Source organism: Haliotis rubra, unplaced genomic scaffold (assembly GCF_003918875.1).
Source record: "Haliotis rubra isolate DU_JTF1 unplaced genomic scaffold, ASM391887v1 Scf330, whole genome shotgun sequence".
Classification (NCBI taxonomy): Eukaryota; Metazoa; Mollusca; class Gastropoda; order Lepetellida; family Haliotidae; genus Haliotis; species Haliotis rubra.
This window is the reverse complement of record NW_025767003.1, coordinates 948,395-972,688: the sequence shown is the minus strand read 5'-3', so window position 1 is coordinate 972,688 and position 24,294 is coordinate 948,395. Positions and strand designations below refer to the sequence as shown.

Here is a 24,294-nt window from a genome sequence, read left to right as displayed (position 1 = left end):
GGTCTGTAAATAATTGAATCTGGACCAGACAATCCAGGGATCAACAGCATGAGCATCGATCTACGCAATTGGGAACCGATGACATGTGTCAACCAAGTCAGCGGGCCTGACCACCCGATCCCGTTAGTCGCCTCTTACGACAAGCAAGGGTTACTGAAGATCAGTTCTAACCCGGATCTTCATGGGTGCATACTTGTACTAAAACATTCAGACGGGAAAATATCATGTAACTTATCCCAACCTTGCAATACTAAGAAATATGATATACACGGTACCTCCAAGCCAGCCCCTGGATGAAAGCCCTCATCCAAGTTGGTCTGCACAAAACGGAACGCCTGCCATACTTTGTTACAGAAATGTCGGTAGTTTCGGGCATGAGTGATGTCCATGTTGATTTCACCAGCTGTACAGTACAGGAAAATATAGGAATAAATGAATGTTGTTTTATGCTTGGATGCTTGAACAGCATTTAGTTAACAACAACACGGTAACACAACAACATACGGATTTACAACTTCTTTATTATTTACAACACATCATTTCTGGGCTACTTCTTGCCCCTTCATCAGGTGAATGACAATATGATTTACAAGCAAAATATATAGTGCGTACAGGAGATGGGATTAAAGATTTAGACTGCAATAAACAGCAATATTATATTCTGTAAATCAATATATGGACTTGGCATTTTCAAACTTTTCTGAATAAAGAAGCACAAAACAGCAGTAACTGGCCAAACACCATTATCTATGCCAGCATCAGTTTTCTTATGCTAAAGCACAACACACAGATTTGCTTTTATTATACAGCATAGCTAGCATTCTCCATTTGGAGTGAGTGAGTGAGTTAGGTTTAATGCCTCACTCAATAATATCCCAGCTATATGGCAACAGTCTGTAAATAATCAAATTTGGACCAGACAATCCAGTGATCAACATCATGAGCATAGATCTACGCAATTGGGATACGATGACATGTGTCAACCAAGTCAGCGAGCCTGACCACCCGATCCCATTAGTTGCCTCGACAAGCATCGGTTACTGAAGATCAATTCTAACCCGGGTCTTCACGGGTTCTGCATGTATATTTTGATCCCAGTTGGTGCAGTGTGTGTGTCTGCACTGGGTGATGGGTTGATATTCTGCTAGCCCTCTGGTGAATGGCTAAAAGAGTGAGTGAGTATGGTTCTACGACGCTTTTAGCAATATTCCAGCAATATCACAGCAGGGGACACCAGAAATGGGCTTCACACACTGTACCCATGTGGGGAATCGAACCCGGGTCTTTGGCGTGACGAGCTTTTAACTCCTTAACTACTAGGCTACCTCACCTCCCCATGTGGGGAATAGCTAAAAGAAGTAGTAGAGGCTAATTGTTGAAAACAGTGCAGACAAAGTCTGTTATACTAGGACTGTTGCATTTCTTTTTTTAATTCATCTTCAATTTTAAAGTAAATTTGACAAAAATTTATCACCAAATGAGTTTGTCACAATGTTATATAATTTCAGAGTACACAAACAATAATAATGCTTTTTGTGTTGAAGTTTTTCAGATAGGTGAGGTGAAGTGAGGTGAGGTGAGGTGAAGTGAGGTGAAATGGGGTTTAACTTTGTGTTTGAGAACACTTGCTCATATGACGACATGCATGCATGTGTATGTGTATGTGTGGCTGCTTGTACAAGCCCAGACTGAAGCGGGTTTTATAGTGCTAGCCCACTGAGATATCATGCCGCAGTGAAGCATGAATACCCCACTCACACACATTATACTGACTCCGAGCTGATCAGTCCTATTGTACCCATTAATGCTGAGCGCCAGGCAGGGACCAACAAGTACCATCTTTTGGTATGACGCGGTTGGGGTTCAAACCCCCGACCTTCCGCTCTCTGGGCGGATGCTCTAACCACTACACCACAGAGGCGGTCTTTTCAGATACCCTATACCCTCAGAATCTAACTGTTCATGTGATAAAGTCAGTGGTCCTGGGGTAAACTGTTTCTCTTCATCCCATAAGAAGCGTATAGTTAATATCATTCAGGTAGAATATCAAGTAGTTCTTACAACACTGGTGAACACAAATAGCATTCTTTCCCTGAGTGTGGAAATGTGGAATGTACTTACATTTGAAGTCATATGAGCACAATGTGAACCGGAGAGCATCGGTACCACACTGGGGGATGCCCTGAGGGAAATCCTTCTGCTGACCTTCAGATGCCCTCTTGACCTCTGAGGGGTCAAGGTTACTTTTCTTCAACTGTTCTTGTAGATCCTGCACAATTTTAAATTATTTTGTATTCACTAGACTATAATAGTTGAGGATAGTTTTCATATTATATTGGTACATGTATACATTTTTTATATGGCATGGTCATTAACAGAACCACAAGCCCTCCACTCTCTGTCTAGACAGGGGCGTTGGGGTAGCCTAGTGGTTAAAGCGTCCACCCCTCACGCCGAAGACCAAGGTTCGACTGCCCACATGGGTACAATGTGCGAAGCCCATTTCTGGTGAAATTGCTGGAATATTGCTAAAAGTGGCGTAAAACTAAACTCACTCTGTCCAGACACCATATCCACTTAGCCATGTGGTAGTCTCTTTTATTTGAACCACAAAGCAAAGGTATAGTGCTGACATATCATAAAGGTGATAATCAGGACAATTATTGGATTTAATAAAATCAGCAGATCCTGGTGCAGCTAATGGGCACAACTCTGCACGGTCAGCTTGATGGTGTTGAATAGCGTTAGATGTCTATTCTTAGATAAACTTGGACTTTAGTTTGTTGTTTCACGCCACACTCAGCAATATTTATCTTTATCATGGCAACCTGTGAATATTTCAGCATTAGACGAACCAATGAGATATTATACTGGAAGCAACCAACCAAACTGAAGCATAAGTTCCTAGGACCAATTCTCATCCATCATCCCGATGGATGCACATTCCTGATGTCTTCATACAACAAGACTGATGACATACCTGTAAAGTGGTTCCATGTATAACGTCCATCGGGTCTATCACATTGCCAAGGGACTTGCTCATCTTTCGACCGTGGGAGTCTCGCAGGATTCCATGAAGGAGAACCTTTAACAGATAGATTTACAATGTTGCTGTTCTGTGCAATGTCACTGATTAGATGAGGTTAAATGTCACTGTCAACAGGATATTCAGTCCTAAATATGAAGTGATCTTGAAAGTGAGGTGAGGTGAGGTGAGGTGAAATTGTGTTTAACGTTGTGCTTGAGAATATTTCGCTCATATGACGACGTGCATGCGTGTGTATGTGTATGTGCGGCTGCTTGTACTAGCCCAGACTGAAGCTGGTTTTATAGTGTTAGCCCACTGAGATACCATGCCACAGTGCAGCATGAATACCCCACTCAGACACATTATACAGACTCTGAGCCGACCAACAAGTACCATATTTTAACGTCTCTTGGTATGACGCGGTCGGGGATCGAAACCCGCGACCTTCCGCTCTCCGGGCCTTCCGCTCTCTCGTGGGTTTCGATCCCACCACACCACGGAGGCGGTCTGATGTTGAAGGAGTAAGTATATACTCCGAAACCTTGTGTTCCTAATAATAAAGAAGGTGACATCAATAAAATTTGCTTCTCTGAGATGGGACCGTGAAGATCTGGGTTAGAATTGATCTTCAGTAACCCTTGCTTGTCGTAAGAAATGGTCGGGATCGGGTGGTCAGGCTCGCTGACTTGGTTGACACATCATTGTATCTCAATTGCGTAGATTGATGCTCCTGCTGTTGATCACTGGATTGTCTGGTCCAGACTTGACTATTTACAGACCGCAACCATATAGCTGGAATATTGCTGCGTGGCTTAAAACTTAACTCACTCACTCACTCACTCCATAAGATGGTTAAAAGTAAACTACTCTACCTCTTGGAACGGGAGCTGATTTGTGAGTTTGAGTCCCATCATGACCATCCGTGCAACCCAGAAAAATAGAATGTCACTTCCTGTTTCCAACAGACTTGTGGGATAGAAATGAGTAAGGTCAGCATTCTGAAACATGAAGACGAGGAATAGAATAGTCTTCAAAGGAATCAGACTTGTGTAATAAGCACCTTATGATATCGTTTAGATCTAAACCAGGTTCAAAAAACGAACACACCAAAACAGTTTCCTGACTTTTTCCAAAGGATCACCACTGGATAAGGATACAAAACTTAAGCTCCTGTCAGTGATATCAATGTGACCTGCGAATATTGTTGATTGGTGCCTCAAGTCTGGGCATGAACGGCCTTCACCCCTGGTCTCACCTCTTGCGGCCAGCCGTGTACGGAGAAGGGGAAGATTGCTGAGGAAAACCAGGTGTCGAGGACATCCTCATCTGAAACAACCAGGTTCACGAGGATCAATAAGTAGAACTTTATATAGAGCTGCCTTCTCTGAGCGGTAAGCCAAAAGCATTACCATATTTGAGCCACGACTGAGAGGCTACAATGCCTGTAGGTTAATTGTTATATCTTACTAAGTGTTTTCATAATGTTGGGCATGAGGCATTTACACACGCACACACATGCATGCATGCACGCACGAACGCACACACACACTCTCAAAAGAGGTAAAAGGACACATGATGTGACTATAGTTATGACTGATAATCGCATGACAGCATATTAGGCATATTTACATAAATCATAGTTTGTTAACGTCTTTTTAGCAATATGCATTATGTAAAAAACACAGCAAACTATTAATTGACTTCAATCTTTGGTTGGAGTAGATATATGTTCAGGACAGGAAAGGCAGAACAGTATTACCACAGCAGAGGTCTTTGGGGATGATAAAATAGGATGACACATGTACTTGTTGTGATTAACAAAACCTGTAATCACTGTATTGCTTACTTTTACATCATTACTTTCAAGTTGTGTGTTGAACACAAAAACAAACTAAAGACATCCTTGACACTGTTTTTATGATGTTCAACACCCATAAATTAAAGTATCACAGCTATTTGTTATGAGACATACTGATAACATAATCTAACCCGTGCATCTTCATCAATACAGTCTCAGCTTGATTGCAGTGATATTTATTTTTTGTTTTATTTCCACTTCTAATCTTATCCAATATAAAAGCTATAAGTAAATCTAACTTTCATTGAACTGATACATAATCTCCGCAACATAAATTATTTTTTGTCCAATAAACACCTTGCTGCAGAGTTATCTCCCCTTCTGTGACAGGCAGCATCTCTGCAGCTTTCCTTCTGGCCTCATCTTCTGTCCGTCCACTCACCCAGATAGTCTCACCCTGGCAAACAGGGAGTTGAGTAAACACTGTTCAGAATATTATCTAATACCTACAACAGTGTCACAACAAAAGACCAACTTGATACTTCCGGAAAAACTCATAACATTTCTTCTTTCATGGAATGTAATCATACTTGTGAAAAGGGGTAAAATGACATTCTGTAAGTTCTGTAAGTAAGGTACCATATGTTATTAGTGAGTCTCCAGTAACCCATGCTTGTCGTAAGAGCCGATTAATGGGATTGGGTGCAATCGTATCCCAGTTGCTTAGATATGATGCTCATGTTGATGCTCATGTCCAGCCAGATCAGGGCTGGTAACTTCAAAATGTTACCAGTCCAAAATGGATTTAACCAGACTAAAATATGTTGAATTTACCAGATGTTGACCTGCTATACTCATTCATCCACTGACCAATTCTATATTATACCGGGTCAAGAAATCTTCACCTTACGGGCAACTAAAAATCAAACATAATTAGTAAAACTGTGCTCCTTGACCATTTTCTCCCCTTGATCAATCTGTAACTGACCCAAGAGAATACCATTCATCCACTGACTTTATGCTGCTGAGAAACCTATTCATTTTATATTATACTAATTCTGGTCATTAGAAATAAATGCCTCAATTTACCTTAAATATATTCCTGGGATAGATATTAGCTTTTCAAGACATAAATAAATAAGCTGGTGCATCACCTGGTAGGCAGGAATCCGGTGTCCCCACCACAGCTGCCTCTATTATAATTAACTTGTTATACACCAACTTAGTAAAGTTTGTTAGCTAATCCTGTGCCAAGATGTGGAGGAAAGATCAGTGACCTTGTAACCTTGACCTTGTTTCAGGTCAACCAAAATATGAAACTTCCTTATTAGTCTGTTTCTCACTGGATTGTCTGGTCCAGACCTGATTATTTACAGACCACCGCCATATAGCTGGAATATTGCAGAGTGCCTCTTATGACAAGCATGGGTTGCTGAAGACCAATTCTAACCCGGAACTTCACGGGGCTGTGCTCCTTGACCATTTTCCCCCTTGATCAATCTGTAACTGACCCAAGAGAATACCATTCATCCACTGACTTTATGCTGCTGAGAAACCTATTCATTTATATTATACTAATTCTGGTCATTAGAAATAAATGCCTCAATTTACCTTAAATATATTCCATAGGTAATATATACTGGGAATAGATATTAGCTCACCTGGTGCATCACCTGGTAGGCAGGAATCCGGTGTCCCCACCACAGCTGCCTCGATACACACCAATCCCTGTGGAGGAAAGATCAGTGACCTTGTAACCTTGACCTTGTTTCAGGTCAACAAAATAACAAACTTCCATTAGTCTGTTTTCTTTCTTTTCATAACACATTTGACAGACATTATCATTTGAAAGTTTGCAGCATAATCCCATTTCCCAGAAATTTCATATCTGAACAACAAACTTTAACAGTAAAATAAGTAAATTAAACTTATTTTACTGGTAAAATTTGTTGTTCAATGCCATATTTTACAATATTTAAAGCAGTCTGTGGATAAAATAAGTTGTTCACTGTTCTCGATGGGGGACATGGGCTGATGTATCCTCGATGTTTGTTTATGCTCCCTAAGCCCGAAGGGGAACATAGAGAAACATCGAGGGTACATCAACCCATGGGCCCCGAGGGACCAGTGAACAACGTATTTATCTTACCGAACACCTCAATGGTAATTTTGAACTGCTTGAAGCACAGGTGTCGGATCATAGTATGGAGTACCAGACGACAAGACGACAAGAAAAACAAAGTTAGAGTTATCTCCCTTCTATTGATTTGCATTCGCAAAACATCAGTAATTTCCGTACATCATACGTGATTCAATGTTTTTCGAGATAAAGAATTACTACTAATTACCACATGAGTTCAGCATTCCCAGCGGGGTACATGGAAAATGTTACCCGCTTGTAAGCAGGGTACATTGAAAATAATAGAAGAGCGCTCAGACAATCAGAAAACGACATATATGTGTGAGGCAAGATAATAAAATTTGTATCAGTCAATCATTAAAGACCTACCCAAGAATCCCCATGGGTGCTGGTGAAATGACAAAGGATATCATTGGGTGCATGGGGACCTAACCTAAACTACTCATATCTGCTCGGGCATAACCAGGAATACCCACGGGTGCTGGGTACCTAACCAAGAATCCCCATGGGTGCTGGAGAAATAACAAAGGATATCACTGGGTGCTGGGGACCTAGCCAAGAATACCCATGCTGGGGACCTAACCAAGAATCCCCATGGGTGCTGGAGAAATAACAAAGGATATCACTGGGTGCTGGGGACCTAGCCAAGAATACCCGTGCTGGGCACCTAACCAAGAATACTTGTGCTGATGACCTAACCAGGAATTTTTCAGGGGGAGCTGGGTATAAACCCAAAAATGCCCCTGGGGGTACTGCAGATTCCAGTGTGGGTTACCTGATGCCATGTAGCCAGTCCAGCCAGACCTTCTCGTGGCTCCTGGGGATCAGCTTCAGCTCGCCACTCTCTACAACCTGGGTACAGAGGCACAATGTCAGATGGCAATTTCAATAACACTCTCTGCCTTAATTTGACAACATACAGTATTTGTTCAAAAATGAAGATTATAAAGCGCCTGTTTTCACTCACTTGCACATGCTCAAAGCGCTAACGCATTGTTACCATTGATAACCCAAGCTGCCAGTGAGGTGCTAGAAGGTTAACGGTCATATGACTTATCCCACCGGGTACCCATTCAGTGCTGGGTGAACAGAGGCAATTCATGAACAAACTCACTTGCCTAAGGTGAGACCACATGTGTCACATGTGCTTCGTTGTGGGGCAGGAGTGAAGTCCAAGAAACTCTCAAAAGTCAAGCTGCCAAACACGGTCACCCATCCAAGGGCTGTCCAGGATGCAATTGCATAACCTCAACTGATTTGTGACCTGGGCTCTGTTCACATGACCACACACCACCACAGGGCATATCTTATCTTAATCAGATTCTCACTGAGGTCCTGTATTCTAAGCTCACCTCTGCAGCCATCATGGCCATCTGTTGACAGTCAACATACCACTGTTCCTTCAGCCTGGGCTCAACGATGTCCTTGGACCGACTGGATACAATTAGAAATAGAAGTGCAGAAACAGGGTGAGTGAATATTATTTTATGCCACAGTCGGCAATCTATCACAGCAGCCTGTAAATGTACATAATCAGTCTGGTTCAGACAAAGCTGTGGTTGACATTATGCAAACACTTTAATGTCATAACCTGATCCTTCTTAGTCACTTCTAACAACACAAAATACTGGAACTTGTTCTATCCTTGAATGACCAGAGAGAGAAATCTCTCTGATACTTGGAACCTGTTCTGCAACAGAATTCCCAAGGAGAGACAAGCACTAGATACTGGAGACCCTATATTGCTATGGAACCCTGTGAGTGAGTGAGTGAGTTTGATTTTACGCCGCTTTTAGCAATATTCCAGCAATATCACGGCGGGGGACACCAGAAATGGGCTTCACACATTTTGCCCATGTGGGGGGAACCCTGTGAGAGACAAGGAGTACCTTTTCTTTCAAAGAATCTCCACCAGGAAACCGGCATTGGAAACTGAGGATATATACACTGAAGGCAAAAGAAATGTCAAAATATTGGAAATGACATTTAAGTATTAATGCAGTATTTGAACCTATTTTTTAAAATATACACCGGTTAACAAGAGATCAACAACAACAAGCCATTGGACTTCTAGACACTGGTCAACTGGCTTGTTGTTGATCCTCACTTTAACCTAGCCATAGCTGCTGTGTTCAGAAAACAAGTGAACGATTGCCATTTAACCCGGCAATTTATGCCTGAATGCATGCATGATGCACGTGCATCTCGATTTCAATGTTGTGAAACTCTTCCCTTTCATTTCTATCCTCAATCTCAAACAATACTTTATTGCACAAAACAGGCTATATGACCACGATTCATGTTTTCCTCAAACTTGACTTCCGGTGTATATTTTAAAGAAAAATAGGTTCAAATTCTCCATTGATACTTAAATGTCATTTCCAATATTATGAATTTTCTTTTGCCTTTCAGTATATATCTGCCTTGGATTCCACATGGAGAGCCAAGCATGGTGGACTGGGGATCTGTTTTGATTTATTATCACAAGTGAAGGCACAGTTCTGAGGACTGGGAACTGATTCTGTTATTAAATCCCTGAAGGGAGACAACTTATGATATGAGAAGAACTCACCTACAGACAGGCACAGTCATGTTGTGTTCTTCCTCTCCACGGAACAGTTTCTTCTCCTTGAGGAACTTGGTGAGATGATGTCGAGCAACAAACCTCCTCATGCCATTGAATGGTGCTGTGACATTCACCATGTGTCCGTCATCGCTGATGACGGTCGGTTTCTGCAGGTCATGCCTCTCTCCGACCAGGAAGTCTGTGTGGTCGTGCCCTGGAGTTATCTTCACAGCACCTGTTGGGGTGGATGAGTGAGTTAATTTCATGAGTGATTAAGTTTAGTTTTACGCCACAATCAGCAATATTCCAGCTATATGGCAGCAGTCAATAATTGAGTCTGGACCAAACAATCCAGTGATCAACAGGATGAGCAACGATCTAGGCAATTGGGATACGATGGCATGTGTCAACCAAGTCAGCGAGCCAGACCACCCGATCCCGAGTAAATTTCGAATAACAGTAACTGTCCACAGTTACTATATACCATCGTATTCAAAGTTACTTGACACACAACAAACAAACAACAAACAGAATCAGTGTTAAAGATCAACAATGAAATCCCAACAGAAGGCCAGTACAGAATTAAGTCAAAACCTGGCAAATCAGCAACTGAAGGATGCCATGCAAATGGAGCAGAGCACGGCGGCACACAATCAACAAGAACACACAGCTTGACCACCAAGAGACCAACCATTTGATATTTGAGCTCTTATTTTCCTATATTATGATCTTTATTCCTTACAGTGAGTTACATTTACATCAGGATAATACAGTTTCTGTTCTCGTGTTTCAGTATTCAGCCTGTCTGGCAAAGCAATATACATTGCAATCTTTCACCTGTAAGACTTTCCTGTAATCAAATTGTGTCTATATCAGACAATTCAGGGGTTCATACTATAAGTGAGTGAGTTAGGCCACTTTTAGCAATATTTCATTTTTATTTCATATTGTTGTCTACTGTTTGTGTGTAGAGATTAAATAAACTGTTAGTAAACTATTGTACTACTGACTTACATATCACAGGGACTTGTAACGCGTAAACCTGGTATCAGGGTATATAATGTCAATGAGTTTAGATTTACGCCGCTTTTAGCAATATTCCAGTAATATCACAGCAGGGGACACCAGAAATGGGCTTCACACTATGTACCCATGTTGGGAATCGAACCCAGGTCTTCAGCGTGTCGAGTGAACGCTTTAGCCACTAGGCTACCCCTCCATCCCAGTTGATATAGTGAGCAAGTATACCCCTAAACATGTCAGTGGTATGATGTCACAAAGTCTACTCATCCAATCCACTGGGTCACCTTGACCTGTACAGGTTGCTGGAGACCCATCTTGGGCTCTGATGCAATCAATAACTAACTAGCCGGCTATAATACATACTGCACCTCATGTCCTCAGTTTTATAGTGTAACAAATGTTTTGAGTGTCAAAATATCATTTCTTTGCAAGTTAATGCTCTGTGGTTACAATCATCAAGTCTTCTACAAATTCTACGTACCTGTTCCAAACTCCATATCTACAAAGTCATCCAGTACAATGGGCAGGAGATGTTGTGTTACAGGGTGTCTGACATGACAGCCATGCAGGTGACGGTACCGGCCGTCGTCGGGGTGGACAGCCACAGCAACATCTCCCAACATCGTCTCCAGCCGTGTTGTCGATACTACAATCTCACCATCTGCAACATCATCCACACACAGGTCCATCAGTGTTTCATTGTTGTTTTAAGTATTCTTATGACTGACTATCTCTGTTATATTTCTAAGAAAGAAACTATTACCCTGTTATACTCTGCAGGAGAAACTATTTCCCTGTTATACTCTGCAGGAGAAACTATTACCCTTTTATACTCTGCAGGAGAAACTATTTCCCTGTTATACTCTGGAGAAGAAACTATTTCCCTGTTATACTCTGCAGGAAAAACTATTTCCCTGTTATACTCTGTTGAGGGAACTATTTCCCTGTTATACGCTCCAGGAGAAACTCTTTCCCTGTTATACTCTCCAGGAGAAACTACTTCCCTGATGTACTCTGCAGGAGAAACTACTTCCCTGTTATACTCTACAGGAGAAACTATTTCCCTGTTGTACTCAAGGGAAGAAACAATTCCCTTGTTATCATCTGGGAAGAAATTATATCCCTGCTATGCACATGGGAAGAAACTACTTCCCTGTTAAATCTAAAGAAGACACCATACACTTGATCGTAATCATTATCGTAGGCGGAAACTTGAGTAAAACAGACCATAGTTTCTTCCAAGGAACATAACAAGAAAATATATATATAGTGCTCCCAATGTACCTTTCTCACTAACTGGGTAAGCAAATGATGTAAGCACTCCGAAGGGAATCTTCCTGTCATATCCAGGGACGGTTAACAGGGTTCTTCCAGACACAGGAATGCCATCCACCTGGAACAAAATTATTCAATGAGCCAAAAGAAAAGAAATATTTTCTAAAGCAACAAAGAAACAAATTCAAGCACCTACTGTGAAGAATTATTGTGAGTGAGTGAGTACGGTTTTACGCCACTTTTAGCACTATTCCAGCAATATCATGGCGGGGTACACAAGGAATGAGCTCCACACATTGTACATATGTGGGGAATCGAACACAGGTCCCCATTCAGTGTGATGAGCGAATGCTGCAACCACTAGGCTACCCCTCTGCCCCGATGAATTATTGTGAAGAGAATTGTTCTGTATATATGTGTACAAAATGTGCTTATCTCTAAAATGGGTATGTCTGTATACAGAATGTGCTTACCTCTATATCAGAAATGGCAGAGCGTAAGGCACATGACCAGTTGACCAGACGATTTCTCCTGTATATGAGTCCCTCTTCGTGTAATCGTACAAAAGCTTCAACCACAGCATCAGATAATTTCTGTTGAAGAAAATTGCCTTCATTTTATTGACCTGTTCACCAACAATACATAGTGTTTACACCCACAGGCCCTCGTGTCTTTGTGTGGATTAAAGATTAAAAAAATATTGTTTTTGAGATGACCCCCAACTCGAAATGCTTCACAGTATAATACATTATGACAAGGCCGGACACTTCGGTACACCCCACCCGACTGTTTTGCCGATCGCTTCACTACCATCACATGCAATCGATTAAAACTTAATGTAAACATAAACATGGATGATTGGCCTATCAATCACCAATCATGAAACCTACCAATTCTTAATTGTTATTTCTGCAAGTCGATTGAAACCCGATTTTGACTCTTAACCAAATGATCTTGACACAAATGGCTGACGATATATCCGCATACAAAACGGGGATGTGGTCGAAGCAAGCCCTCTGATGCCCAGAAAACGCAGAACTAAGCCTTCTGATATCGAACATTCTACATCATCCACATCCACATCCACACAGTGACTCACATTGTCCATGGTGAAGGAAGCTCTGCTCCAATCCAGGGAGGAACCAAGTCGTTTCATCTGGTCATAGATTATCTCCTCTTTTCTGAATTTCAAAATGCACAACATCAAAGATAGTTTACACAACCAGTTTAGAAGTGCCATGTCCATCTTAATTCAACATTCAATGTAGAGCTACAAGGGTACACAATGCCCTTTTGGTACTCTAGGTGCTGAACCATGTTAAATGTATTCCAGATACCACAATATGCTTACTGCCATGATATATTTATCTGGTATACATATACCAATATTTCAATGTGTAAAATTGTTTTCATCTATTTTGTTTGCAAAGAGTGACATCTCAAAAACATATTTAGACTTAAGCTAATGAACATGCCAGGTCATTGTACGAGATAATTCCTGTCTAATTTGATTGTACCAGCTGCGTACATTGACAGACTTAAAAGTTGTCAATGAAAAGTTTACGTTGTTTTGCAGCTGACAAGAGAGAGGTGTTTAGCAACCTAAGCTATTGGACGGCTTTCAAATGTCACAAAGCAAAGATAGCAGGTTCAAGGCTTTATCTTCTTAGGGACCGTTCATAATTTATGGCTAGGGGTGATGATGATGATATTAAGTGGGGGTCACCCATTTTGTTCTGGGGAGGTGGGGGTCAGCAATTATGCTTTAAAAATATGGAAAGGGGAAGGGGGGTCTTTGACTTTGTACATGACATGCAGGGGGGTCACTTACTTTGTACATAAATTTTAGGGGGTGTCATTTACACCAGATTAGCCACAAGTTCCAAGCATTGGAACTTGCATACAGTTACTTCCCCTCAATGTACAAGGATCCAAAGTTGCAAAAAGGATCCTCATGACATTGACTTGAATCCCAAGAGAAGCTGATCATGAATTTGGGTCTGTCAGAACTATACCTGTGACAGTGGATTTAAACAAACACCAAGGCCAAATTCACTATGGGTTTACCTCCAGCATTAGTGAGTGAGTTGGGTTCAGAGCCATATTTCTATATCAGCACATGTAAGAATAATGGAGGAAAATCTATTTCATGGAAGTCATGTGTGACTTGTAGACACAAGCACATATATTGTGCTGACAAGCCAAGAAGCATAACTCTTGCATCAGTGATTTGAATCCTGGTCATAGGGGACACAACTCTGTATAGCAACATGCATTAGATGGTTACCCAGTCCACTAACTCACATCCTGTACTACTGAATACCAGTCTGATTACACTGACTGAGTTTGGTTTTACGCTGCTTTTAGCAATATTCCAGCAATATCATGGCGGGGGACACCAGAAATGGGCTTCACACATTGTACCCATGTGGGGATTCGAACCCGGGTCTTCGGCGTGACGAGCCAACGGTTTAACCACTAGGCTACCCCAATGCCCAGTCTGATTACAAGTTGGTGTTTTCAGTTTATGAGATGAATCTTGCTCGGACATTATGTAGGAAGTGCCTTGATTCAAGTAAGGTGGTCTAGGTTTGGTTGTTGGCTCACAGTGTGTGTTTCAATTTTATAAATATACTATAAATGCTTAACCTTATTGTGAAAAGTATAACTTCAATTTACTTTTATTTCAGGAACTGTTTTTGTTGCTGTGAGGCAGAACGTTGCTGCTGTGACAAAACAGAATTCACTCACTCACTCACTCACTCTAACAGACATCTCTCTATCATCAAAAACCTACTCATTCTTCCATTTCCAAACTTCCTCCACAAATTTGTCGCGACCAAGGTCATGGCGAGATTGGTGACGTTCTTGATGCAGCTTTCTCTCCACGACTACCTGTGTTGCAATCCCAGCATGGTCGCAGCCCGGTACCCACAGTGTCTCACGACCTCGCATCCGATTCCTACCAAATCAACAATGTACATTGACCTCACATACTACGGCATTGGCGGATCCAGAGGGGGTTCAGGGGGTTAGAAACAACCCCACCCCCAACCCCCTTTGAAAATAACTTAAGACCACATTGAAGATTTTATTTGCGTTGGCAGAGTCAATGGGGGCTTCGAACTCTCCCCCCCCCCCTTTTTAAAATTCCTGGATCCGCCCATGTACGGTAAGCAGAAATACTTTAAAAAAAGCTCTTAAATGTCCATTCATGAGCAATTAAGACAATGCAAACCTGGTTCAACAACTATTTTAAGTGAAATTTGATGTATAGTTTATAAATTTTTATAATGCATTGTGGCAGAAAACAAACAAAAACTATAAGATATTACCAGCATCAACAGGACATTATTTCCTGAAATATCTTGAAAGACAAAACAAAACAATATTTTGACCCAGTCCACTGCCACCACAGCCCAAAGTTCACATTCAAACCAGTGGTTGATATCATCAACAACAATCCCTGCTATCATGGCCGAGTCTACAGGGGTGGAAATAGTGTACTCCGGTACAGTGGCACATGTAAAATCACTTGCCCTGATAATTTTTCCACTATACCGGCCATTTTCTTGTTGATTTGTTAAATAAACAACATAATTAACATTGGAATATCAACTGGACACCGGTACAGTGTGATATACAAAATTGCTTGCCCGACAGAAAGAAACACTGGACTCTGGCGTTGGGCAATGGGTTATTTCCACCCCTGGTCTAGCAATGCAACACCGGATACTCAAATCTCTTAGTTTTACCCTTGGGTAACAACAGGTCTCACTAAGATAGCAGGATGTAACATACATTTGAAAGCAGTGTCATTAAAACAAGATGCTTTACTTGACCCAAATTGACCCCCCTTTGCTGTCAGGAGTATTCCAAAACACAATAATCGAAGATCTGATAACACACCCCTGCAGAGGAGTCCACAGAGAGGATGCTGTCAGGAGTATTCCAAAACACAATGATCGAAATAGAGTTATCCTTGATAATCTCCAGGGTATATGTTACGATCACTCTCCACTATACCCTGGATGTATCCACGGCTTGGCCCGATGATTTTATTACCTCCCTTGGCTGGCTGCGCATTCTCACAGTAGCCAATCAGCTAAGCCGCCATTACATCCGAGCTTGCCAGTGTCAATAAAAATAGCGGTCGCAGTCAGAAGGTTTGTTTGCAGTACCACTCAGATTTTTGGAGAAATAATACAGACAAATTGACAGATCTGAAACTTTCAAAAAATATATAAAAGAACCTTCTGCATCAATTGTGTTGCCAAGTTTATATGGTTAGATAATTTAAGAAGCGAAAGTGACACCTGATTGGATAAAAAGCCAGCCAAGGGAGGTAATAAAATCATCGGGACAAGCCGTAGATGCATCCATGGTATAGTGGAGAGTGATCGTAACGTATACCCTGGAGATTATCGAGGATGAAATAGAGCGAGTTTGGTTTCTTTCTTTGTCATTAAACCAACATCAATATTCCAGACACATGACAGCCATGTGGGATTGATCAAGTATGGACTAGATAATCCAGTGATTGACAACCTGAGCGGTGGGATATAATGTCAACCACACAATTAGCAGAACAATTGTCAGTGAGCCGGACTACTGATCTCATCAGCCACCTTATACAACAAGCACGGGCTGCTGAACACATATTTCTAACCTGGATCTTCACAAGGGTGATCAGCGAGTGAGTGAGCTTGGTTTAATTTCTCTTTGAACTGGGAATTTCAGTTAAATCAGGAAGTTGATGTGGAAGGAATTCCTGTAGTGATGATGTGGACAAAAATGGAAACACAATTAGGGTGAATTTCAATTTTAATCCATAATCACTGATTTTTGTACACCTAAAGGTCAACAGTGCTATATGCATAAGCCCAGTCTAGTGCTCCCTGTTGTGAACAAATCACACACTATTTACGCTTTTACAAATTTATTCAAAATTCTTGGATACATTGTGTACTTGGATATGTAGTCAAAACAGGTTTTGTTATTGCTTGTTATACAATTACAACACAAAACATGATAACAAAATGTTGTCTGTTTCAGTTGTGTTTATTAATGCTGCACTCAGCAATATTCCAGCAAGACTGGACCAGACAATCCTGTGATCAGCAACATGTAATAGTGTAAGGATGAATAAAACATGCTAAACATGCTAAATGGATTTATCACTCTGCTACAAAATGTCACTTGAATGATACATGAAAAAATAGTTTCATTATGTTTAGCAAATATATATCAAAGTTTAGTTTATTCAAATATATGTCAAAGTTTAGTTTATTCAAATACATATCAAAGCACATATGTACTAATACATGTATATCCTAAATTTGGTTAAACAAGTGTTGCAAAATGTTTCAACTTATCCCAAACTAGTACGTAGGTTGTTTTTAAAAACATTTCAAAGTCTTCCTGATATATTTAACTAATTCCAAAGCATTCCTTCTACTTTTGACTTAACTAAAAGTGTTACTACTATATTTACACATATCCCAAAGTGTCTCTTTCATTAACTCCTCTCAAAGCATTTGATATCTTTAACTTATCGCAAACTAATTCTATTAATATATCTTTTTAAAATATTCCTGCTTTTATGAGCTTATGTCGAAGTTTTTTTAACTTAGCTCAAAGCGTTCCTTCAAATTTCAACACAACTCAAAAAGTTCCTTCTGATTTTAACTAAACTCAAAGCATTTCCCTAAATTCAAATGAATTCCCTCCCCTCTTACGGTATATCAAATGAACTCAAACCATTCCCTCTTATTGTATATCAAATTGACTCAAACCATTCCTTCTAATTTCAAATGAATTCAAACCATTCCCTCTAATTTCAAATGAATTCAAAGCATTCCCTCTAATTTCAAATAAACTCAATGCATTCCTCTTACATCAAATGAATTCAAAGCATTCCCTCTAATTTCAAATGAATTGAAAGCTTCCCTTTAATTTCAAATAAACTCAAGTCACTCCTTATATTTCTCATACAACCCAGGGATGCCCCGTCATTGTTACTTATCTCAACACATTCCTGCTATTAGTCAAGGAACAAAACAGTCACAATGTTTCACTTCAGAGCGTGAATGAATCCCAGTGGTTCAGAACACCAACATGTTGATCAGCTCCCTCTTTCTGGTAGGCACAACAACATCCATATTATGCCCCTGATCTAAGGGGATGGTTTGTAACAGGATCCTGTACACTAACTGTCTCTGTAACTTCCCCGGGAGCCATGAGCGGTTGTTGTACACCCACCAGACAGTGACTGGCCCACACATGTCTTTCTTTGACTGGGCCGATGCCTGGTAACACAGTTTGGGCATTGCATCTGGCTTAATCTGCTGGATGAAGAAAAAACCCATTTCCCTGGATGGAAACTTGTTCCAGTGATAATTGACATTCTTCATTGCCAGCTGGTAATACTGTCGATAGGTTTTCATGGACGACACCAGGTGTCCATGCTCTTTGGCTCCATGAGCTTCAGACATAAAGGAGCCATACTTTTGCGATCCAGTAATTGAGAAGCCATGGCTGTTGGATCTGGACATATATCCAGATGGACGTGCTCGATGTATTTCAGAGCCATGCTGATTGGCTCCAGATATGAAGGATTTATGTTCATTGGCCCCAAATACTGAGGAGTTGTGTTGATTTGTTGAAGGTTTTGAGGAGCCATGATGGTGGGTTCTGGAGCGATACTGGTAAGTTTCAGTCACTTCAGAGACATTTTGAATATGTCCAGATACTGAAGAGCTGTGCTGATGAGCGTCAGTATCATAGAATGCTGTCAATGAATTTCTGTTTTCGGCTGACCATGCCTCAGCTTCGGAATATTCTGAAGGACATCCGTTCCAGGAATCGGAACATGAGAAATCAGATGACCATTTCTGTGAAGATTCTTCAACATGGACACAAGAGGGGGTGTGAAGTTCATCGCTCCAACCATAAAGACAAGCGCCACATTGGTCTTCATTCACACTCAAACTCTCCACGTCATCATTTCCATCGTCATGGCAACCAGATGTCTGACTATCACCTCCATGCTGCACATCACTACTGCAGTACTTGCTGTTGCTGCCGCTGGAGATAGGCACCTGGGTTTCTGCATGCTTATGTCCGGCAGACTGATGCTTGTCAAACTGGATTGTCACAACAGCCAAACTGGAGGACTCCTCTATATTAAATGAAACTACATCATAACAAGAGAGCCGCTCCAAGTTGGTGATGATCTCTAGTGGGAGGTCAAGAAGGCAGCTGTTCAGTGACATAATCACAGAATAATGATACTGTTCAAAACACTGATAATAACATCAGTCTCTGTGGAGCTGCCAGAGAAATATTCAACAACAGATAGAGACACTCATGCATCTTCCAGCAAGCCAGTCTAATTATCTAATGCATTATGTGGGACAAACCCCCTCTGTCCCCAACAATAGAACAAAGGGACAAACAACGGACTTACATAATTAGCTTGGAGCAGCAAGCCCAATACATTCAGAATCATCATAATGCTCACAGCTCCCAACTTCTCTAACAATTGACAGACAAATTGGGAAAAGGAGCATGGGTTTTTTAAAAATGTATGTTTGTATAAGGCTGCATTATATGTTAGACACACAAAGATACTTTAACATTGGTTTTTGAGATTACATATATATAACCCAGCTGTTATATAAATATATAAACCTTATACAAACATAAATGATTAACAAATCCATGCTCCTTCTCCCAGTTTGTCTGTCAGGGACATATTCCAAAAGCAAAGTAATTTTGTATTGTTAGAGAAGTAGGGAGCTGTAACTCCCCCCAGTGTAAGCATCATGATGATAGTGAAGGGTTTTACCACACAAAATACTACATCCAGTACACACACAATTCCACCCATGAAAATTTGGGGTTGAACTTATCTTCTGCAATGTCTGCTTGTTGTAATGGCCAGCTAACAGATCAAGCCCTGATTTATCGAAACAAATTGAAGTCTGAGTTTTAACTCAAATTTGAGAAAACGCAGGAAAATGCATTTCCCAGAATAAACTGAAATCAATACTAAACTCAAACTTAGTAGACAATTTGAGTTTTAAGTTATTTGGGCTTTTTTTTATTTTAAAAAGGCAGTTGAGTTAAAAATTCAGCAGTTTCAAATTGTCAAACTCAGTTTGAAATTTGAGGCAAAGCTTAAGTTTGTTTTCGAGAAATCGGGGCCAGGGGCCCGATCCACAAAGCAATCGTAGCGTTACGACCCATCGTAACTCTATACTTCATCATAGGCTTACGAATGGCGTAGCGCGCTGTAAACGCTTTATTGATAGGGGCCCAAGCTTGTTGTCCCCGTTTATGCATGTCACTGTGTCCAATTACATGGCTTGATGCTCATGACCTCAATCACTGGATTGTCTGCTTCAGACTCAAATATAACATGTAGTCATCATATTGCTGACTGTAGCATTAAATAACAAACACAATATTTCACCCATGTAAATAATAGCCACTGCTAGTCCCAGTGAATCCCAAATTGTCTGGATTTTGGACTTATTGATGCTTCTTAAAAGTTAAATGGAAACATGTAAGTAAAATCTAACATATTCTATTTTGTTAAGAAATACAATTAATATACAGATAGTCCACATCAGAATTTATTTCAACAAGGATATCTTCATTGCTACTAGTGGTGGTCCGATTAATTGAAATAATCGAAGATTGGTCGCAATGACTAAACAACCAAGCAATCGATCATGTTTTCTTATAATCAAACACAAACAATTTTGGAACACTGATGTGCATTAACAACCATTTTCACAAGGTTGGTTTTGTCTGTTACATTTCAGAATCACTACAAGCTCCTTCCTTGTCATGATTGAATTATCCATGAAATTTAGGTTCATACCATACTAGTCATCCTTTAAGATGTGAAATTTGTAAATGCATTTTGTGCAATTTTCAAAAAACTCGAAAGAACTACGTTTTTTTTATATTTTTGTGCATTTACAAACGTAACCAGGAGAATTTGATAAATGACGCTAACCAATTATTTTCGATGATTGATTGGTTGTAATAACTGTGAGATTTTAACCAATTCCCAACACTAATTGCTACATTGGCACCAATATGGGGTTGATCATGTTCATATAAAATTTCAGAAAAATATGTCTCAGTACAGCAGTTTCAGCCATTTTAAGCAACATTCCAGCAATATCACGGCGGGGGACACCAGAAATGGGCTTCACACATTGTACCCATGTGGAGAACCGAACCTGGGCCTTTGGCATGACGAGTGAACATCTTACTAACTAGGCTACCCCACCGCCACCATAGCCTAAGACAGGTTTATACTAGTTGAAATTACCATCTGATGATAGCATCCTGAATAGAGCATGTCAGGGCGTGTCCCAGGTGGAGTGTACCAGTCACGTTGGGGGGCGGGAGGACCATCACAAATGGGGGCTGCTTTCCTCCAACCGGTCCCTGTAAGCGATGCTGCTGCTGCTAATGATGATTATGAAAACAATATTAATATATTATCAATGATAAAATCTAAAGTAGACCTAATGTGGCTACATCATTAGAACTCTAATCATAATAACAGCATGTATTTCATTGCAAATGTATTCTGAGTTCCCTGAGGAGAATGACAACACAGCTGCCTTTTTTATGTAAGATTTTGCATTAGCGTTTGGATACAGACAGTGTTTGAGGGGTAGTAAGCGATATATGACATTCCTGAGAACAGTCTCATCGCCGCTTCAAAAACATCAACATGATGATTTTTATTCCTGTTTGCAATGTGGCCTAAAGGCATAAACTACAGATAGGTTACTAACAGTTGGTGTATAGGAATGAAAGCCAAGTAGACTGTTATGGTTTCCAAAAAGTTCTAAGTGAACCAAAGTGATCAACAGAGTGGCATGGGTATGGACTGTAACAAGTGTCCACATCCAGAAGGGGATCTTAACCATGTTAACATAGGGGGTAATGTTAACTTCCATAGTTTAACATAGGCCTACAAATGTTGTAGCACAGAGATTGCTTTTGGAACAGGACCGACTGACTTGCCTGTGTTTTTGGGGTGAAGAATTCCTGTTGTGCCCACCATTCGTACCATCCAGATTCCACATGTTCAGGGTTGTAGGTGGATGGGAGGGGCCCAGAAACATCTATAGAAACATGTTCAAGGTTAAAAATTCTGGGCATTACCATGAGTAGATTGTAATGGCATTGACTGAACAAGTTCCAGTGTCTACATCAACAAAGCTTTCGTAGCATTACGGGGGCGGTGGGGTAGCCTGGCTCGACACGCCGAAGACCCGGGTTCGAATCCCCACATGGGTACAATGTGTGAAGCCCATTTCTGGTGTCCCCTGCCGTGATGTTGCTGGAATATTGCTAAAAGCGGCGTAAAACCAAACTCTGTCAGTCAGTCAGCATTACGACCAATCGTAAGTCCATAATTTATCACAGGCTTAGTGCTAGGAACACTTTGTGGATAGGATCCCAGGCTCATTAAGGGCAGTCTCAATAGGCATATTTTATTGACAACAATTTATCAAATGAAGACACTGAATGTTAAATGCTCAAGTAAACTGGATAAACACATGGAAAATATAATGGTGGAAATTCAGAAACTGCAAAGGGTGTTATCAATCTCAATAACTGAGAAACGTTATTTCATTATGAAGCTTATCATGCTTATGGTGAAATGATATTCACCAATATTGTAAACATAGTAATTGGATCAAAAGCATCATGCGTGTTGGCATACTCAAATTACAAAGTGTTAAATTAAACATAAAGTGCTGATTCAAATGAAAAAGAAAATACATTTCAAAATAAGAAGTTGTTATTATGATTTAGGCTTTTTCATTAGGTCTGCCCAGGCAACGCAATTTTTATCTTTATTTTTAAAATTTTTACATCTGAAGTAAAGGTATATATCTACGATCTCAAGTGTAAATAGCCTTGATATTGATGTTTGTTTGCTTTTTGTCTATAACTTAAATTCAGAGTGTTGTGATCACATTGCCAGTAAAAACTTCTCACTTGCTACTTTTAGGCAACTTTTTGCACTGAAGGTATTAACTGCCTTTTTCTACTTAAATCAAAGAAAAACTTCTCCGCACGACAGCTTACTGCATCTGCCCTACCAAAGTGCTTATGCAATAGTGCGAGCAATGCAATCATCAAAATCACCAGAACGTCGAATTCAGCTCGCTTTGGGATATAATATATATACTACACAATGTTAAATGCTCAAGTAAACTGGATAAACACATGGAAAATATAATCCTTGAAATTCAGAAACTGCAAAGGGTGTTATCAGTCTCAATAACTCCCCCGATATAGCGCAAGCAATGCAATCGTTGAAATCACAAGAACGTCCAGTAGAATATATCTCTAGGCTCTAATCTCTCTTCAGACGGTGATACATAAAGATTCTAACCTTTCTTAGCTGCTAGGGGTGAAGACACCCTGGATGATGTTTTCTCCGAGTATCTCGTACCAGCAGTCGTTGAATAGACTTGTATCTGACAATGGATAAACAAGTGTTTCATTAACATACAGCTCCACATACGATGGTTCGGAAGAGTTCCTTCCGTTCCCCCATATTCTTTCTACCGCAGATTAACAGAGGTAACGCTAGGTGGTTTGATCCTATATATGTAAATAATTTTTGGGCTTTTAGTTATTTTTGTGAGTCCTCTAGTAATTGTTGTGTTAGGGACCGTTCATAATTTATGGCTAGTGTGTGTGTGTGTGTGTGTGTGTGTGTGTGTGTGTGTGTGAGTGAGAGATATGATATGGGGGGCACCCATAATGTCCTGGCGAGCTAGGGGGTCATCTGTACACACGTACTGGGGTGTCATCAATTTTGCTCCTAAAACTATGTTTAAAATCATGCTTAGAAATTATGGGTTGGGGAGGGGGGTGTCATTGATTTTGTACATGACATGCAGGGGGGTCAATTATTTTGTACATAAATTTTAGGGGGGGTCATTCACATTGTACATGCTTCTCCATAAAAATCATCATCATCCCCTAGCCATAAGTTATGAACGTCCCTTAGGTTTTGTTAATAATTTTAGCATATATTAATTTCTAAATATTATTGGGGAAGGGGGAACGGGAGGAGCTCTTACCGCTGGACTACACATACAATTAACAAACAGATTACTACATGTTGGAAAAGCAAGACCTGTCAGAGTGAGTGAGTGAGTGAGCTTAGTTCTACGCCGCACTCAGCAATATTCCAGCTATATGGACCTGTCAGACCACATCGTGTATTTACTGTGGCTTTATGCGTTGACACTGCACGGGCCATATCAAGGCTTATAGTCACAGTAAATAGCTGAAGTAAACAGATGAGTACCGTATAACATTTGGAAGCTGAAATCCGATGTCCCTTGTATTTCTTCAAGCCGTATCTTCGATAGAAGAATCGCATGTGACACCAGGAGGCTGCCATT

At 40.5% G+C, this 24,294-nt stretch overlaps 1 protein-coding gene across 1 annotated transcript in view; it reads right to left on the bottom strand.

The window, feature by feature from the left end:
- Positions 1–24,294, bottom strand: part of LOC124284216 (valine--tRNA ligase-like) — a 25,228-nt gene extending 934 nt beyond the window's left edge. The window contains exons 1-19 of the mRNA XM_046720278.1: positions 24,198–24,294; positions 23,271–23,355; positions 21,887–21,987; positions 21,180–21,319; positions 14,628–14,792; positions 12,930–13,011; positions 12,304–12,423; positions 11,840–11,948; positions 11,037–11,216; positions 9,539–9,767; positions 8,319–8,400; positions 7,742–7,818; positions 6,488–6,554; positions 5,184–5,283; positions 4,284–4,354; positions 3,901–4,026; positions 2,981–3,085; positions 2,122–2,269; positions 276–403 (exon numbers count right to left, since the gene is read on the bottom strand). Coding sequence (XP_046576234.1) covers positions 276–403; positions 2,122–2,269; positions 2,981–3,085; positions 3,901–4,026; positions 4,284–4,354; positions 5,184–5,283; positions 6,488–6,554; positions 7,742–7,818; positions 8,319–8,400; positions 9,539–9,767; positions 11,037–11,216; positions 11,840–11,948; positions 12,304–12,423; positions 12,930–13,011; positions 14,628–14,792; positions 21,180–21,319; positions 21,887–21,987; positions 23,271–23,355; positions 24,198–24,293 — 2,211 coding nt within the window. The 5' untranslated portion in view covers position 24,294. The remainder of the gene's footprint in view (positions 1–275; positions 404–2,121; positions 2,270–2,980; positions 3,086–3,900; positions 4,027–4,283; positions 4,355–5,183; positions 5,284–6,487; positions 6,555–7,741; positions 7,819–8,318; positions 8,401–9,538; positions 9,768–11,036; positions 11,217–11,839; positions 11,949–12,303; positions 12,424–12,929; positions 13,012–14,627; positions 14,793–21,179; positions 21,320–21,886; positions 21,988–23,270; positions 23,356–24,197) is intronic.